Source organism: Anopheles nili, chromosome 2, assembly GCF_943737925.1.
Source record: "Anopheles nili chromosome 2, idAnoNiliSN_F5_01, whole genome shotgun sequence".
NCBI classification, from domain to species: Eukaryota; Metazoa; Arthropoda; class Insecta; order Diptera; family Culicidae; genus Anopheles; species Anopheles nili.
This window is the reverse complement of record NC_071291.1, coordinates 9447623-9462350: the sequence shown is the minus strand read 5'-3', so window position 1 is coordinate 9462350 and position 14728 is coordinate 9447623. Positions and strand designations below refer to the sequence as shown.

At 47.4% G+C, this 14728-nt stretch overlaps 3 protein-coding genes across 3 annotated transcripts in view; 2 read left to right on the top strand and 1 right to left on the bottom strand.

Annotated features, from left to right (window-relative positions):
• The first annotated feature begins 631 nt into the window (after nucleotides 1-631).
• LOC128731623 (uncharacterized) lies at nucleotides 632-4267 on the top strand. Its single transcript, XM_053824756.1, has 2 exons — nucleotides 632-841; nucleotides 915-4267. Exons 1-2 carry the CDS (start codon nucleotides 632-634, stop codon nucleotides 3288-3290), a joined length of 2586 nt encoding a protein of 861 aa, XP_053680731.1. The 3' UTR covers nucleotides 3291-4267.
• A 2106-nt stretch (nucleotides 4268-6373) lies between these two features.
• Nucleotides 6374-8227, bottom strand: LOC128731624 (N-alpha-acetyltransferase 30A). Its single transcript, XM_053824757.1, has 4 exons — nucleotides 8066-8227; nucleotides 7323-8006; nucleotides 6756-7226; nucleotides 6374-6677 (listed from the first exon to the last, which is right to left on the bottom strand). Exons 2-4 carry the CDS (start codon nucleotides 7944-7946, stop codon nucleotides 6513-6515), a joined length of 1260 nt encoding a protein of 419 aa, XP_053680732.1. The 5' UTR covers nucleotides 7947-8006; nucleotides 8066-8227; the 3' UTR covers nucleotides 6374-6512.
• Nucleotides 8228-11610: 3383 nt separating this feature from the next.
• Nucleotides 11611-14728, top strand: part of LOC128731622 (maternal protein pumilio) — a 128027-nt gene continuing 124909 nt past the window's right edge. Inside the window, exon 1 of the mRNA XM_053824754.1 lies at nucleotides 11611-12984. The gene's annotated coding sequence lies outside the window, so the exon portion shown is untranslated. The remainder of the gene's footprint in view (nucleotides 12985-14728) is intronic.

Below are 14728 nucleotides of genomic sequence, written 5' to 3'. Positions count from 1 at the left end.
CACAGTAGGCTTCACGGCCGCTGTCCGCCCGACGAAGCCAACATCAAGAGTTGGAACCAACAACTAGGAAGGGGTGGGTCGGGTGCAGGAAGTGCAAGTGGTGCGATACGCGCGCGGAACGTGGACATAGCCACGGACAGCCGTGTTTGTGTGCTGCTGGTCCTGCGAATCCCGGTTAGTGGGAAGGTGTCTAAAACCCGCGCGCTAATAGGCTACGGTCTGAGACAACACGGCTGAAAACGCGAGCGCGAAAGCGGCAACCGCCGGAGCAGTTGTTTACCTTCGTCCGTTTGGAATCGCCGCGAAAAGCAATCCGTTCGTGTGTTCTGCCGTTCGCGGCAGGTATCCTGACGTGTGCCAAACGTGGCGGCTCAATCGCCCCCACATTTGTGTGTGTGTCCGTGTGTGTGTTTTGTTTGTGATTGAACACCTCGTTGCCCGCTGCATGCGAGCATCACAGAATGGTGCGGTGAGGCTGTGTCGCGAACGGTTGTGGATTTGAGTGAGAGCCGGCGTAGGAAGGCAGGCAATCGTTTCCTATCGCACCCGGAGGAGCTTGTAACGCGGTTTCCGCGCGCGCACACACGCCCTCGCCCCCAGATGGTGGTTCCCTGAGCGCCGGGGGAGTGGAATGCTGTACGATTATCAACCGCAGCGTTATCAGCAGCAGCACCTGCCGCAAGGAGGAGTGGACCTAGGCGTAGGGGCCAGCGTCGTGATGCCGAAAAAAGACTCCAAATCCGATGAAGGCGGCCGCAAGAGCAAGCTGAGCCAGGCGGCTGCGGCCAAACTGGAGCAACAGCAACAACAGCAGCAACAGCAGCAGCAACAACAACAACAGGTAGCATTCGCGTGCGGGTGTGGACGAAAAACACACAATCCTTCTAAAGCTTACGTTCGTTTGCGGGTTTCAGGACGACGGCACAGGCATGAAGGGTGGCGGTCCGGTTCGGCCAGGTTCGGTGGGTCCGGGTGGTCCCGGTGGCATGAAACCCTCGGACGCTTGCAGTATTAACGCCGGCGGTGGTCCCGGAGGACCGAATAGCGGTGTAATGGACGCACTGGGCAAAGGAGGAGGTTCCGTGATGGGTGGTGGAGGTCCGCTAGACGGTGTCGGAGGTCACCCGCTCGATGGGAAGATGAATCCCGGGCTGGCGGGGATGATGGCAGGCAACAAGCCTTCGAATAAGCTGGAGTACACGCAACAACAGAGCCAGATTTTCGTTTTCTCGACGGCGCTGGCGAATAAGGGCGCCGAGGCGGTGCTTAGTGGGCAGTTCAACTCGATCGTTGCATATCACTGCGCCCAGATGCAGAAACAGAACCGACTCGGGGGCCCAGGTCCGGATGAGATGAGCGGGAACAGCGTTGGACCGGGCGCGATGTCACCGTGGATGGACCACGGGCATGGACACGGTTCGCCCGATCACCACCCGATGGGACCGCGTGGTCTTGGATCGGGAGGGCCACCGGATGGGATGAAAAAGTCCGCTACCATTCACCACACAGCGAACTCGTCCTGCCTCGAGGGTGACGGTTCCCTGCCGATGTTTGGCGGTGGTGGAGGCCCAGATGGACACATGCCACCGCATATGCGTATGGGACCGGGCGGAGGCCCTCTCGACCCGTCCGTGGTGATGGGCAAGAAGTCGGCCACCATTCATCACACACCCAACGCGTGCATGGACCAGGATGGCAGCGGATTGCCGATGTACCCGTCCGATGGCCATGTCGGGCACATGCGAATGAACCCGGACGGTATGTCGAAGCCTTCGACGATTCATCACACGCCCAGTTCGTGTATGGAAGGAGACGGAAGCGGAGATCCGACCGGAGGCCACCCGGGGGTGAAAATGGAAAACCCGTCACCCGTTGGGTCGCACATTTCACCGAGCGGCGGTGGAGGCGTCCCGGGTGGTGGCCCAGGTGGTGGCCATGGTGGGCCCGTCATGGGACCGGGTGGAGGAGGTCCCGGAGGTAGCCACTCGAGCTCGACAATCATCGACCAGATGAACTCGCTCGTGGCTTCGTTGCCACTGATGAAGGGCGGTAACGTGTTGTCGCAGTCTCGGGGCCACCCGCAGCCCTCGTTGCAGGGCGTGAAAGTGCCGGATGAAAACCTGACGCCGCAGCAGCGGCAACATCGGGAGCAGCAGCTTGCCACACTGCGCCAGATGCAGAAGATGTTCTTTCCCGAGCAGAGGGCCATGGGTATGGACCCGCACGGTATGGGCATGCGGCCACAGTTTCGGGGACCCGCTGCCGGTATGCCACCGGATTTCGGGGGCCCATCGAATCGACCGCTAAATCCTGCCTTCATGAACACGCCCCTCGGTAGCGGTGGCGTGGGTGGACCGGGAATGGGAGGCCCGGTAGATGGTGGTCCCGGACCGGGTCCGGGACCGGGGCCTGGCATGATCAACGAGCAGATTCCACCGATGCAATACAACAAACCGAACATGATGAACCCGGGAATGTATGGTGGCGGTATGGGAGGCGGCGGAGGTGGCCACGGTGGACCGATGGGTGGACCAATGGGAGGCCCGATGGGTGGTCCCGGTGGGCCGATGGGTGGCCCGATGGGAGGCCCTGGAGGACCCATGGGAGGACCTGGAGGTGGTGGTCCCATGAACCGCATGTACAAAGCAGACCCCGATCCCATCTTCCCGCCCATGACGGAGATGGGTGGATACGTGGGTGGAGGGGGCGGCGGTGGCGGTGGAGTGATGAACAATCACGGTCCAAACATGTTCAACCCCGGCATGCAGCAACGGATGGGGATGCCACCGGGAGGCGGTGGTCCCGGACCCGGCGGAGGTGGCCCCATGGGTGGAGGTCCCGGAGGTCACATGATGGGTGGCCCGAAGATGGGCCCGGATCCGTCGATGCTAGGCGGTCCGATACCACAGTCGCCACTGATGGACGATGACCTCGGCAAAGGTTCGATGCAACAGCAGCAGCAACAGATGATGCTTCCCGCAAATCCGCCTCTTCCGCAGCAACCGGGCACACCAACCGGTGGTATCGGCAGTAATGGGGGCCCGATGTCGGTGGGCATGAACCCGGGTCTAAACCCAAACGGCGCCAATGGAACTGCGAACAATAACGGCAAGACGAAAGAACCATCCGTTTCGCCCGAGCAGCAGCAGCAGCAAGGAGGTCCTGGATCGAATCAGCAGCAGCAAGGTCCCGGCAGTCAACAGGGACCCCTGACGCCGCAGACGCCCCAGGGAGGACAGCAAACACCCGGCCAGCCACTCACCCCACAGACGTCGATGGCTGGGTCGTAGAACACGCCCGCAGAAGCAGAACAGCTCCATCTCGGAACGAATGATTGCGAATGTCCTGGAATGGAAGTGAGAATCGAACGAGCTGTGGCGTGAATGTGGCAAAGGAAGCGTAGAACACCCGAGTGTCGACCACCTTACGTCCCTCAGGAATGTCCTACCTACCTAGCCTTGCACACAACGGAACAAGCACACACACACACACAAACACGTGAACATACACAAACATATTACACACATGAGCAACAAATCTGCCTTATCACTACCGATGAATACGAGCAAAGCAAATAAGAAAAATGAAAAGCAACAAGAGAAAAACAAAAATTGAGAGCAAAAAGTAGATGGGTGCGCAAGCAGAAGTTATAGAAACAAAATGATGAGGAAAACCATAGCGAAAAGATAGGAAATCAAGCTATAGGACGAGAGGAACAGTGTAGATGACACGTATGTATGGTTTACCATTTCACAGCAGTATAATGAACAACGAGACGGGAGCGAATCGTCTCTGGAATGAAAACGGAAATGAATGCAGTACACACGCTCAACTTACCTGGATTGGGTTTTTGGAGAATTTATGAGATTGCGAAGCTGGTGCTACTGTGTATGTACAGGAGGAGCTGATCGCTGATCGATGTAGCTTTTTCGGAATTTTGGTTCAGTATGCCACGCGAAAAAGGGGCATATTATTTTTCGTTATTTTACTGCCACCAATTTCCGTTTAGTCTCAATTTCAAAGGATGTGCATCCAGGCAACACGACGCTCGGTTTTCACGCCGAGTTCCTTAGGGCCAATTATTTTCTCCTCGATTTATGTCCTACGGCAAGTGTGTAACCTAGACAAATCAATCAAAAGCTAACACTTTCCCATCCCCTTACGCCCTTTCGCGCGAAACAGTAGGATCTGAGATATGGTCAGATGGCGAGGCAGCACGGAAGCACTTTACCTCACGCGACATGGTGCCGAAGGCTACAAATCCGTTTCGTTTCGCGCCAGCCTCCAATACCATACGGAAAAGTCCTAACTTCCCGCACCACCCTGTATGCCTTTGCGTTGCGTGTCTCTTCCTTTGTCTAGCATAAATAAACCTTATACATCTATTGTAAAAAAGCAAGCAAACCTGTACACGCGGTTGTTCTCTGGAATGGGAGCTATGTGTCTGGTGTGTAGGAGATAGTACTACCACGATGCGCGTTGCGGTTTTCACTTTCAGGATTGTTTTATGTTTGGTCTTTTCCCTTTTGCCTTATCGGTGTTTTGAGTTCATATGTTTCTAGCTAAATTGTGTAAAATCAACAAAATTTACATGTCAACTCAAAACGATAGCAATACTAATATAGGAAACGGCGGCCGTACCGACTCAGACGCCCTGCTTCGAGGGACGATTTACAGACGCAACCATTCGAAAGAATTAGTTCATTTCGTTCTATTCCCACTCCATTAGTGCAATTATTTTACCGTTTCGGGCTAGCCAAATCTCATGCTAACGCCGAAATTTGCCAATAAGGTGAACAAGTATTCAGGAGCAAAGCGGTTAAGGCTCAATTCTGGATAACGGTTTTGATGAGATTGGCCAGCTGAGGGAGTTAGCCACGCTGAATGACTTTGACTCACTTTTGACTGTTGCTTTTTTCGTTACGATTTTCCTCAAACTAACCCATCCGAGAAGTATTATGGGTTCCAAGGCAAGGAGCGAATAAATGGAACTTTTTTGAGAACTGAAGCAAAGGAATACAAAAGCAGGACACCCTGGAAAAAACAAATACACACATACATACGAACACGCGAGAGGGAAGATAAAATCGAAGAAATATTTAGTGATTAAGTATTAACAAGCAGATCTTTAAAGTGTTGAATAAAAAAAGTGTAATAATTTTATCTGTCGTGTTTGTCTATTCGGAGGAGAAGAAATTTACTGGTTGTTCTTTCAGGATTTGTATTTCTTCATTCCCTCCCCATTAAAATGCTCCATCAGTCTGGTTATCTATTCGAGTTTTCTTCAATTTTCTTATTTATTTTTTCACTATTTACAATGCTAAATCATTTCGGATTTATGCTAGTTCTGCTTTGCATTTGTTGTGATTTCGTTCCTCGATTCATTGCGCTTTTGTATCGTTTTCGCAGTTCTATGAAGCAGGACAAAAATATGAAATTTTGCGAACTTAACACCCAAGTTCTGCCTTTTTTTCTGTGAATTGAAATTAAATGGACAGAAACAAAAATTACATCACTTCACACGTTGCTGAAGGTCTAATCCTGATGGGTTTACTCCCATTATCCCCTTTTCCCAAGTAACGGTTTTAATATAAGATGTGACAACGTAAATGAACAAATACGCACGATTTGACTCTATTCTATCATTTCAAACTAATGCACCAATATCCTGCTTACTCCATATCATGTTGGAGTACGACCGAACCAAAGAAAATGAAAATCCCCCAACGAAAACCTTTGCGTATTTTCTTACTTCATTTCTGCATAACAAACCGAAAAAAACGCGATTCAACACGTCACGTTTTTGTCCTTTTGCCAGCAAATATCATCAATTTGGTCGTGAGTAGCTGCTTGCTTCATTTGGAAATAAATTATTTGTGCTTTTATCGCAGCGTGGGACCACATAACGTGAAGGTCTACAAGCCGATCGCCTGCAAAATATGTAACGAAACAATGCCAAACACATTACAAATCACAATAAATTACACGCACACGAGTTCAGATTCACGTCAGCTAACTTTAGAAGGAAGGATTGATGTGAATGAACCAGCTTTTAGAATATGCATGCCTTGCTGAACGTAATTTAGAAATACGCGTTTAAAACATGCAGTATATTGGGCTACCGTTTCATAAATATATCTTTTTGTTTCGAGAGTTGACTGGATAGTTTTAATTCCTTGCTTGGATAAGATACAGAAGCTTGGGAATCAGTCAACGTTATATTAGTTTCAGTTTACGCGAAAGGGCGCTCGCAAAGATACAATTGAAAAAAGACAAAAAAGTAATACAAATTAAGGTCGATAGTACGTTGAACAGTAAAATGACTGCAAACAGAATCTTTTCAAAATTGGATTTCTTCGGAGTTCGATGCTGCACAATACGAATCCTTCACTATCCTTCGTATGCATGGATGTGTGTGTGTGTGTCTATTGCGTAGTAAGGAGTGCGTGCTAAGGCTCAGCGCTGTACCCGTCGCGCAATTTAAGGTTCACCAGAGGCCGGTGGAGATGCATTCATCTAAACCACAGCTTCAGACGGAGAGCATCGACACCATTCAGATAGTAATGGAAGAGCCGTTTATCTCGCACGAAACCTAAATTTTCGTATAACCGAAGTGCCGGTTGGTTCGTAATTTCCGTTTCCAGCACTACTTCATCGGCTTTATCCTCAAGCATAACCTAAAACACGACCAGATGGAAGCCCAGCGGTTAATGGAATAAAACATAAAACGCCAAACAGCAGTCAGCATTGCTTACCTGGATTGCCTTTTGCACGAGTGTAGTGCCGATTTTCAGTTTCCGATAATCTTTATCTACGGCCAGCATTGCGATGTACCCTCGACGTGTGTCCTGTCGGTGTATGTCTAGCTTACACACTATTGCACCTACGTAGGTGCCTTGGTGCAGCGCGAGAAAGCACAGCTTTGGCCAGTTATGTATAAAATATCGATAGGTGTAGATCGAGTATGGTTCGGAGAGATCCTTCTGTATGAGGGCCATGATTGCAGGCATCTGCCGCTCAGACTCGTACACCTCATAGGTAATTTCCACCGGCGTGGGATCTGCGGCGTCTGCGTTGGTACGTTGTTTCGCTTCCTCAGACTCTGGCAATGGGAACGGTGAGGTAGTCACACTGGTAGACGTTAAAGAGGCAGCACTGACGCCTTCTTCATCGACGCCTGGAGACGATCCGATGCCATCTTGCGTTTGGACAATATCTCCTCTTCGCTTCGGCATCCGAATGTCCACAATTTCCTTCTGAACGACATTATCCAAATATAGTTCCGAGCATGCAGTTGCTTCAAGTGGATGCTTGTCGTGGACATCTTTTCCGATGCCATTAATCGTAAAACTAGGGTTGGATTGCGTTTTTTTCGCCTGTCTACTTCGATGCTTTTTCCTACCAGTTGCACCCTTGTCGTAGTTTTGCGGTGAGGACATTCCCGTTCCTGCGCTAGTATCGTGGCTACGATCTGCTGCACTCGGTGAATCGTCGACTTTGTTGACTTCGTGCTTTGGCAAACCATTGGTCAATCCATTTCGACCTATGAGAACACACTGTGCCAGCTTCTTGCTGATGGCATCAACGGTCGTCAGTTCATCATCCGGCAGACCATTGCTGTGGCTGCTGCTATGACTACTACTATTACTACTGTTACTATTTACATTTCGTGTGTCCCGGTATGCAATTTCTTGCGCCGCTGGCTCTGCCTTCAACGGTTTTACTAGCAGTACTGTATCTAGCGATATCGATGTCGCTGTCACAGGTTCCACCCCCGGTTCTGACTGACTATTTTTAGATCTGTTTTTTCTTTTGGCCTTTTTACGTCGCCCTGCAACGCACGCTACCGCCACCACTGAGCCATCTTCTGACGTCGCGTGCCCATTGATGAATTTTTCACTAGCCTCCGTTTCCGCAGGACGACTATCCGATTCAAAAACATCCATTCGAATGAAGGCGGTTGCTCCTCGTCTCTACTGCTTCCTCGAAGAGAGGCTATTAAAAAGCTAAAGTGCACAACTGTTAATATTGTCTTGAAAACCGACAAATCACAGGCACAAGTTACCTTTCGCTTGACAATTCGTCGATTTCGCAGAATGATGGTTCGATTCTTCGGAAAAGTGCACTTCGATAGCTTCGTAACACCTCACCAACCGACGAGCCCAAGCGTGGTAAGATCGTCGATCAATCATACGGTTATCGTAATCAATACCATTTTTTCCACATAGTTTTTGCTCCAAAGTTCCCAGGGAGTCAACCTGAACGTTCGAGTAGAACTCAAAGAGAATCTTCAACACAGAGCCGTCAATTGTTTTGGAACGTGAAACGAGCAAATTTTACGCAAGAGTTTCTTCGTTTTCTTTTGGTATGGTGAGTAATGGACAAACTATTAGTTTCAAAATACTAGTGCACTTTTTCTGCGGTCGACTACTTCCCTGTAGTAGTCTTTTTAAGCAATTGTTTTTTTTTCTTTTTTAACAGTGCTATTGCACTTCTGCACGTCTTCTTTCGCGATTGACAATGTCAACTGGACATTAATGTCGATGAGTTTGTTTCGAATGTTTGTAAACTTCATCTCTCCACTCCACGCAGTTTGCTGTTTAAGGGTAAATGTAAAAGAAATAGGTAAATTGCTCGTTCCCTTCATGTACTAATGTACTATATGGTCTACTTTAAGCCTTAAATTATTTTAAGGCTTTGTTTGCATATAATTTGAAAACTTTGAAAAATGTTGATTTGAAGAAATCTAATAATTATCGAATGTATTGTTTAAGGTGCACAATAAAAATTCTATGGCACTTTTAATAACAACGTAAGCAATGCTAATAGATCGGACACCATAACCATGAATAAGATTCATTATTATCAAATTCAATCACTTTTGCATGAAACGGTGAGTTGAAAAAATAAATAAACAAACAAATTCGTCACAGGATATTTATACATACATGGTTGATTTCTTCTCGGACGTTCTTTTTGGCTTGAAAAGCAGTTGCATACATTCTAGCTTACTTTATTAGCGTGTTTTCTGTTTTGATGAATAAGATACTACTGCTAGGGTACTGTTGATCACTTCTCGTTATTTTTATTATGGAGTTTAACTAAATTTGCTAATTGATAATGAAATTCACTTGTCATTCTGTGCTTTGATAAACCTACTGTTCTTTCAGTTTCCTTTCCCCTCGGCGTGGGGTAGATACACACACGCACATACACGCATGCATACCGCAATTCATACATTTCGTTGGCTTTTGCCGTGCGTGTTCTTTGTCGAGACTGCGATCCTGCGCGTGTGCTGCCAAAAAGTTATCAAAAAGTTATTCCTTCGAGCGTAAGTACACCTTTCATTCGGCTTAAAGAGTAGGACAGTTTGTTGGCTTGCAAATTGCGAGTTTATCAGGGGCGCTGGCGTGCATGCCGAAACTACAAGAATCTACTTCATTTTCTGTTTGGGGAGCGTTGTGTGAGTGTATGCGTGTGGAGCTTCTCCCCAGAGTCGTGTTTTGTCCGTTTTGCGAAAAGACAAATGGCGTAACAAAGCCTTCCAGAGTGCATCGTTCTAGCGGTATTATCGCGTTAATTCAGCTTTCTTAAATGAGCTTCTATCTCGATTCTACATTGGAAGATAGTTTTTCGTTTTGTTTCTTCCAATGAAGTCCCCCAACCTACTGCTAGCGGGTTTTACGAGTCTACGGCTTTGGCCATATCAAAGTTGATATTTGTTTCGCTCTTGGGGGCAAGGTTTGTGCCGGTGAACATATTCAACTGGAATGAGTGGTGCAGAAACAGAATGTTAAAACTATGCTTTCGGAAAAGAACAGTGATCCTTTAATTTTTTCTTCTGCTATTAACAAACCGCACAACTTGGTGCGTGCGTGCGTGTGTGTGCGTTCCGGTGTCGCGGAAGCACAACCACACACGCATGTGCTGCTGTCAGAATAATATGAAGGAAAAAATATGGAACGAGATTGCTGTAGCATTTTTCTTATGCGCTCGGGAAGTAGCGAGTCGCAGCTAGTGTGTGCAGTATCCTAATTGCTCGTTCCTTCTCTTGCCACTGCAATTCCGCTCGAGCGTACATTTGGTACTGGTTTTTCTCCAGTGTCAACTGCATCCAATTTCCGCGACACACTCCTCGTTATAAAAAAGTGATCGTGGATTGGAAAATCGTTGCAGATGGTGGTGTTACCAGGGTTAGAACCTTCCGCGTGCAGTGAGTAAGCAGTTGCCTTGAAATTGGAAGGGAGAAAAGTTACATATTTCGCTTTTTGTTTTGAGAACATGCTAAGGGACATATTGGCAGTTGTGGCAGTTTACACACAAGAACAAATATCAAGCGAAGCCTACTTTAAGCTCGCAAGCAATGATCTGTATAATTTGGTGTACATATTTTCTCTTTCCTATATATACATATCCTTCTTCTCTTTCTATCTCTCTTATAGGCTTTTAACAACACGCGTTTGCAACCCGTTGTACAGTTAGTGATAATGTGAGCAGCAAAATTATCAAGTAAATAGCCGTTCGTAAATCGTTCGTTCCCAGAATTCTAAAACCAACCCCGGTATTTTTGGTCAGTCGTCGTGCAATGCCGGGACGTCTTTCTCCTTTCCAGTTGTGAATCGACCTTCCATTTGTGTATGTGTATGATTGTGTGTACAGAAGTGTAAAAACGAATTGCTGCAACAAAAAGTCGAACTGAGAAGTAAACTCTAGATTATCATACGCACAGAATTTGCTACCAGCAACGGTGTAAACATCCTGTGACAATTGAAACGTCACAAATCGAACTCTGTGTATAGAGGGACACCAGCAGGAGTATTCGGGCCTCGCGGACACTCCTTTGCGGAGTAAGAAATCTATCAAACGACTGAAATAAATGTCCTGCCGGTGGAGGCACACATCTCCACGGTCGCTTTTCGCAACTGAAACCCCCTAACAGCAAAACAAACGAAGTGTCAAGGAGGCTTTTCCCGCGCCCTCCATCCGCTGGTCTATTCCCTCGTGGGGTCGTGCCACACTGCGCCAAACAGTGCCCGTTCTGGAAAACCGGGCTCGAGCAAGCGAGAGCGAGAGCAAAAGTGCTAGCGAGCGAGCGAACGGCAGGAACTTTTGGTGAGAAGAAAATTTCTGCTCCAAGTGCGCGGCCCGCGGCTCCCAGGGTGAGTTTTTCGTGTGCGCTACGATCGGCCGGCCGGGGATCGTCTCTCGCGAGGGTTTTTACCGTGTGCTGGCTGCGAGCACGCCAACCAACCAGCCAGCCAATATCCCTTTTCAGCGCCATATTCCCCGGGAGTGGCGGTAGTCGAAATTTAGCGCCTGTGTGACGTGCGTTCCGTTCTGTACCTTTCCATGTTTCCTTCCCCGAGCTCCTTCGTCAGTGCGGAATTGCGCAAATGAGTGTAGCAGGAACCAGCCGCCAACCAGCCAGATACCGACCGGAACGTCTGCTATAACGCGCTGTAAATAGTGTAATACCCGCCGGATAGGTGGTGGTTTGGGACTTTTCTTGTTCTCATGCCGTATCACCAGGCTCCAACGTTCGATATCGCGAGTGTGCGTATGCGTGCGTGAGTATTGTGTTGTACCATTGTTCCCGTTTGGTGAAGGGTGTGAAGCACCTGCCTAACCTCCCCTCGTTTGTGTATAGTTGCGTGCGTGTGTCTGTACAGTGTATTTAGTTGTGAAGAAAACGAGCGAGTATATAAATTCATATATATGTCTGTCTAAATTGTTATATATATATACTTCAATATATATATATACAACTCATTGGTTTTGGTCTGCTCTGCTCCTTGCTCGGCGTTCCGCGAAGCTTCCATAGTGTCGCATGTTTGTTGTGCTGTGTCCTTAAGGAGTGCATCGAGTTGCAAGCGTGTGAAAGCCACTGTGAGGGCCTTTGCAAGTGCATCCGTCGGTTGGTGACACTACCAGCGAGACGCGGCTTAGCTGCTGCGCTGCACTGCTGCACCAAGCGCGAGCTACAGAACGTGACGAGCGTGAGTGTGCGTGAATGTAGCATAAATTGAATGATTGTACACCGTTCGACCGGAAGGTTCTGGGTTTGAATGACGCCAGAGCAGTGTGAAGAAGAAAAGAAAAAAAAACAAGCTGAACCACCAGTGCATGTGTTTTGTAAATTGATTGTTTAATAGAAGGGAAGCGAATAGAAATATACAAACCTTTCCTTGTTGTGTGATTGTGTGTGAGTCTGTACATGGATGCAGCAATCGGTCGGTCAAAGGAAGCCCGGTGAAGAGTGTTGATTGTGCGTGCGTGCGTGCGTGCTTGTACATGTACATGAGTGAGAGAGAAAGCGAGAGAGTGCGTGTTTGTTTATTTGGATAAATCACGACGAGTTTGCGAAAAAAGTCCAAGCGCCCAGAAGTGCACGGAGCTGCTAGTGCGTGGTGAAAAATCGTGAATTTTGTGCGTTCCGTGGCGACGTAGTGTTGTGTGTTGTGAAGTGCCGTGCTATCTTGTCGATAAACTTTGTGTTGTTTAAGCAGCTTCCCCTGCTGCCCGTGGATCCTGCCTAGCTGGGTGGAGAGGTGTTGAGCTGTTTTCCTCCGCATATTAATCGACGCTGCGTGCGTGTGCGTTTGTGCAACGACGGCGACGCTCGACCAGATCCCCACGGCAGAGGGTCGGTGTTGGTCCGCAGAGCGAGGTCTAGGCGCACGCATACAAACGCGCATCCGCAGCGGGTCTTCAAGCAAACAAACCACAGCAAAACCGCAGTCCCGCGGCCACTGAGCAAGAGAGAACGTAGAGAAAGAGAGAGAGAGAGCGAGAAAAAAAGGGCTGAGTTGTTTTCAAACAGAGGAAAACCATACACATTGCTCACCGAGGAAAGGGTGTCGCTCCACAGGGGCGGTGGAAAGGAAAAGCACAAAGTGACGCGCCGGACGCCGTTGATCTTCCGGTAGCAAGTTGCCCGATCGCCCTCTGCCACCAGTGGTCATTCTTGTAGATCGACTATTAAAGGTACATGCCGGTAGAAGAGATAAAAATAACCTCGTAGTTATCTTGTTCCATACTCCCTAGAAGCAAGCATCCCCAGGATCCTGTTTATCTTAATTCTATACTTTCAAAATTTCCTTTTACAAGCTACGTTTATTTAGCGTCTTATTTTTTGCCAATTTTCGGCCCGTTTTATGTGGCTTTGGTTCTGCCCCTATCGCCTTCCATAAACAATTACAATTGAAATACAGTGATTTCATATTCGTAGACAATGTATGTATGTATTCTTCTCGATGTAGTTTGCTCAATGTAGAAGATGGATTCCTTGAAGCGTTTGCCTTCAATTGTTTTGTTTATCTTTGAAGGTAAACACGATTTACTATTTCATATTAATCGTTACAACAACATGAGACGTGCAATGAAGTTCTTCAGTTTTTATTATGATTTATCCTCACAAGTATTTGATGCATGTCATGTCACTGTAGATAAATATCTGTGGATCAAAATCCGTTCGGAGTGAGGGTCGCTCTTGGGGTTATTTATGGCATGCTGGCTTAAAACAGCATAAACCCCCACTCAACACGCCAGAGCAATGTTGATAATATGGTTATGTACAGAATGGTCTAGTCATCGTCTGAAGGGTGTGTGTTCATTCGATTATCTGCTCTGGTGGACGCAAGCACAATCATCTCCATTACCAGTCGCGGAAAAAGGATGGGAATGAAGTAGATAGGAAGCTCCGGAAGTAGGAATCATCTGCCTGAAAGTCGCCCCTAGATCTACTCTCTTGTAACAGCATAGCATAGTGATGATAAAAAATGCAATAAGCTTCTATTCATATATGTTGAACAATTGCAAACAAAAATATTCAGGAATAATGCCAGCACGAATCTCAAATTCATATTCTCCATCTATAATCTAATTTTAACATCGAGTGATTTATTATCTATTTTTGAACAAAGAAGACCACATTGTTCTTTTTTGCTACTTGCTACTTGGCTAGGAAACCCAAATGCATATTTATCATGTTTAAAATTTGCATATTTTTACCGAGTTTGAAATAGATAAACATCCTGTCAGGCTATTTAGATGACTAACCTTTTTTCTTATTTGCCACATTATTTTCGCTAGGCATTAAAATAATCAAGTATCATTTATGGGCAAGTTTCATCTATGAACAATCAGAGGAATTTGCTATTTTTAAAATCATATTCTAGCCGGCCAGTAACACAACCCCACGTGCTTTTCTGCCTTAATATGCAGAAGAACAATAAAACAGCGAGCAGAAGACTGGTTGATGCATCGATTGCGATTGCAAATGTAGACGTGCACAAACTTAGGGGAGAAACAGAACCAATGGAGACATTTAACGCAACATGCGTGCACAACGTGTGATTAGCAACGAGAGATAGAGAGAGAGAAAATGAGAGGAAGAGAAATAAAATGCGCACGTTGACGAGACCTGGTGTGTTGCAGGTCAACGAATTTGCGAAAGGATTAAGTTATTTCATCCTCCCGATGGATGCCGGCATTAGAACGGCGAAGAGACAGTATAACCGAGAGGCTCAGGGTGGTAAATTGAACTTCGAGAGAAAGAGAGACGGAGAGAGTTCTCTCTCATGCTGCTCATGTGTAAGCGCGTGGTTCGAAATAGAGAGAGGCAGGCCTCGTTCGTTCGTTCACCTGTGTGCGAACCCGCCGTTGCGGATGGAGCAGCATAGAAAATAATGAATCCGTAGCATAAAATTTGCCTATCGCCGTACCCACG